The sequence below is a fragment of the Dasypus novemcinctus genome, chromosome 10 (assembly GCF_030445035.2).
Source record: "Dasypus novemcinctus isolate mDasNov1 chromosome 10, mDasNov1.1.hap2, whole genome shotgun sequence".
Taxonomy (NCBI): domain Eukaryota; kingdom Metazoa; phylum Chordata; class Mammalia; order Cingulata; family Dasypodidae; genus Dasypus; species Dasypus novemcinctus.
In genome coordinates this window covers 20,215,389-20,219,515 of record NC_080682.1, presented here as the reverse complement: position 1 = coordinate 20,219,515, position 4,127 = coordinate 20,215,389, and the positions used below count along the sequence as shown (strand labels likewise).

The 4,127-nt window shown below is 41.7% G+C and overlaps 1 protein-coding gene and 1 pseudogene across 1 annotated transcript; both read right to left on the bottom strand.

The window, feature by feature from the left end:
• Window positions 1-1,184: 1,184 nt before the first annotated feature.
• On the bottom strand, window positions 1,185-1,671 carry LOC101433685 (peptidyl-prolyl cis-trans isomerase A pseudogene; annotated as a pseudogene).
• Window positions 1,672-2,615: 944 nt separating this feature from the next.
• LOC101434110 (olfactory receptor 5G9-like) lies at window positions 2,616-3,590 on the bottom strand. Its single transcript, XM_023592441.2, has 2 exons — window positions 3,025-3,590; window positions 2,616-2,943 (listed from the first exon to the last, which is right to left on the bottom strand). Exons 1-2 carry the CDS (start codon window positions 3,588-3,590, stop codon window positions 2,616-2,618), a joined length of 894 nt encoding a protein of 297 aa, XP_023448209.2.
• Between the last annotated feature and the right edge of the window lie 537 nt (window positions 3,591-4,127).

Here is a 4,127-nt window from a genome sequence, read left to right as displayed (position 1 = left end):
ACATGAGCCAGCAGGGATTGGCATATTTTTGGTTACTCCAGGATGAAACTGGAAGGTGATATGTGGTGACCCCAATTTATCCCTAGAAGTGATGCCTGAAAAGACATCTCTGTATGGTATGTGATAGCTGTCAGCCACTGGAAATCTTGCTTTTTTTTCACTAAGTATCACTATGCCACAGCTGATTCCCCACTTTACTATGATGTTCTTCCCCCAAGGGCTTGGCCCACTTTGTCTCCTTGGCCCTAAAAAAATTATTACTAAAATGAATATTATTCAATGGAAAGGGTGCTATTATGACTTGTGTCAGTACCTATATTCCTGAGTCTGGGAGTGTTGGATGGTGATGAATTTGGGAACTGGCTGGAGCTTTTTATTTTTGTTTTAGTTTTTTAAAGAATATTAAGAAAAATCACACCAAATCTGTAAAGAAAATTAGTACATCACTGCATATGATTTCAATGTTATCATGAAGCATTGTTTAACAGGTCCACCCAAGAATGATTTGATTTTCTAAGAAAACATTTTCTTACCTTGCTGTTTATGAGGAATGAACACCTCAGACATATGAATATGGAGGTTTGGTTTAGTGGAGATACAATGCTACTTTTCTTATTCATTGGATTCAAGTTCAGCTGTGATGATTCAGCATCCCTTTTCCTTCCTCACCAGGACCTACTACTGTCAGATTTGGTTTTTCCCTTTTCCACTAATTCCTTTCATATACTTCAATCACCTGCTTTTTCCTCTTCCTGGATGATTCACAAACTGAAGTATTTAGAAGCTCATAGCTAGAGGAAGGCAGATAGAAGACAAGCCATTTACATTCCTACCCCCTTCTACTTCAGATTCCCTAGAGAGATTGAGAAGGATGCAAAGATTCTACCACACATGGAATGGGATTCAAGCCAATTTTATTTCAATCTCAAAAATATATAGAATCACAGTTGACATCTGTTTTTCTTTTCTCTTCTTTTTTTGGTTGTTTAAGGTTTTTATTTCATAATCACAAATTTAACTCTGCAATCCAACTCCACCTGGAAGGAAGGGGAGGATTACTGGAACCCAAAGAACTGCAGCAACAGCACAAAGATGATAGGTAGTGAGAGCAGCCCAAGGGTGGAAGGCACTCTCTTGAGCTACAGAATGAATGGTCTCGTGATTAAGACAGAAGCCAAATCAAATTAGACTTGTTCACAGTCAGCAATGGTGATCTTCTTGGTGGTCTTGCCATTTCTGGACCAAAACACTTCATGGCTGCCACAATATTCATGCCCTCTTCCACCTTGCCATGTGCTTGCCATCCAACCACTCAGTCTTAGCAGTGCAGATGAAAAACTGGGAACTATTTGTGTTGGGTACAGCATTGATCATGGACAAAATGCCAGGTCCTGTGTGCTTCAGGATGAAGTTCTCATCATCAAACTTCTCCCCATATATGGACTTGACACCAGTGCCATTATGGCATGTGAAGTCCCCACCCTGGCACATAAACCCCAGAATAATTCTGTGAAAGCAAGATCCCTTATAACCAAATCCTTTCTCCCCAGTGCTCAGGGCATGGAAATTTTCTGCTGTCTTTGGAAGTTTGTCTGCAAACAGCTTGAGGAAGATGCAGCCCAGGGGCTCGCAGTTGATGGCAATTGGGAAGAACACAATGGGGATGACCATGATTGTGCCAGGAGCTGTGGTCATGACGGTGGCGTCTGCAAGGCCGGCATCTGGTTTTCAAAATAAATTCCTTTTCCTTTTTTTGCCATACCCTAGTAACATTGACTTCTGTTAGAATAAAAAATGTTTTGTCTCAAGACATAATGTAATTTGGTTTTGATTGAGAAAGTTATATGGCCTTTTAGCTTTATATTTTGCATAAATTGGACTTTTATTTAAAAATGGTAGCATACATTGCTCTAGACCATATTCTGATTCCTAGCTAATTATAATAGTGTTTCCATACTAGGGGGTCCATTGTCTCACATGAACTCAAATGATTGTTGTCTCATTCTTCTATTCAACACACCATGGACCATATCTCCAATGTTATGTATTTTGAAGGGCAGTATTACCTATAGAACCTTATAGGGAAAGCTCTTTTGGTCGAAATATGGCATTTTCACAGTTCAGCATTCACTGATTTCTTTATTTTGGGGAAATATCAAGATGTGAAGAAGATAGATTCCAATTCTCACATCTGAAGTAAAAAGAGGCCCTAATTCCTTCTCCCAAGGATCTGTAAACTAGATGTGTATGTGTTGGGTACCACTAAATGTAAGACATGAGTGGATATTAGATACCTGCACAGCCAAACAGGTTGATGCTCCTGCTTCGGATTTGAGCTTCAGAGAGTGATGAAAAGGTGTAGGATTAATCAGTTAGAGATAATACATGCTTAGATGCAATAGATTATGGTATGGTGGCTAGTGTATGGGTGGCTTTGCCTAGGAGCAGAGCAGAAGTAAACTTTCAGAGCTGTGGCACAAGCTGTAGTAATGGAGAGTGTGCAAACATGACGTGCCCATTGGTGGCAGCCTACACAGACTGTTTTTGTGCTGAGGTCGTAGCTATGCCTTACCTCCCTTGATTCCTGTCCCAGCTGTGTTCTCTAACTTTCTCTTCTATTTTATAAGCTGTCTCATAACTTTTGAAAAAATTCCTTTTCTGCTTAGGTTAAGAACCCTAATTAGTATAGCAGCCTTGACATCTTTATTTCTTAGGCTGTAGACCAGGGGGTTCAACATGGGGATCATGATGGTGTAGAACACAGAGAGGATCTTGTTATAGGCTGAGGCACTTTCAGGGCTGGGTTGGATATACACAAGGAATACAGATCCATAGAAGAGAAAGAGGGCAGTGAGGTGGGAGGCACAAGTAGAGAAAGCCTTGCGTTGGGCCTCTAGGGACCTCATCCTGCAGATCGTGACCAGGATGTAGGCATAAGAGACCAAGATGATTGAGACTGTGGGGACAGTGAACAAGGCAGTAAAGAAAAGCACAATAACATTGGCCATGGTAGTGTCTGAGCAGGCCAGCTGGAGCACAGGAGGGATGTCACAGAAGTAGTGATCAATGATGTTGGGGCCACAGAAGGGCAAACTGAAGGCATTCCCTGTCTGTACAGCTGAATTGAACATACTTCCAGCATAGGTAGCCACCACCAGTTGGACACAGAAGTGTTTGGACATGATGGTGTGGTAGAGGAGAGGGTGGCAGATGGCTACATATCGGTCATAGGCCATGACTGCCAGGAGAATACATTCAGCAGTACCATGGATACACATGAGGGCCATCTGGACCACACAGCCTCCAAAGGAGATGGACTGGTCAATGGAGAGGAAGCTGACCAGGAGCCGGGGAGTGAACACAGAGGAATTGCAGATGTCAACGAAGGAGAGTGCACTCAGGAGGAAGTACATGGGGGTGTGGAGGGCAGAGCTGGTGCGGATCAGGTCTATCATGCCTAGGTTTCCCACCGCGGTCATGGAGTAGATGAGCAAGAAGATGGCAAAGAGGAGTTGCTTTTTGTCTGCTTGGTCTGTGAAGCCCAGCAGGATGAATCTTGTTATTGTGGTGTGATTCTTCCACAATGCCATTCCACTGGTGTGTCTTCCATTGGACAAAAAGAAGAGGAGAAACAAGATTGTTATTACTCTAGTCAGAGAGGCAGTCTTTAAGTATTCTACTACTGAAGAACCACATGTCTGAGTGGCAGACTGCCCACCAAATCCCGCATCGATTGTATCACATAAGGCTTACACTTAAAACACTTTAAGGGATCCCTTTCTCACTTAGGATAATGTTTAAATTCCTTAGCCTACCAAATGTCCTCTATGACACACATCCATGCAACCATGTTCTCAGTTTACCCTTTAGCAATTCTGAAGAACATGCAGTTCTACAAACACACCATGTTATTGCAAATGTCTGTGCCTTTCCATAATCTATAGTTTATTTTAGGAATGTCCTTTGTTCTCTCAGAACTTAGCTTAGAGCTCTGTCACTTTCTGTTCTCTTCTCTAGGCTATCCTGAATTTCACTGAAAATTTTTTAGTTTAATTAATGGCATTATACATTTTTTATTATCTTTTTAAAAAGATACACAGATCACACAAAATGCTACATTAAAAAGA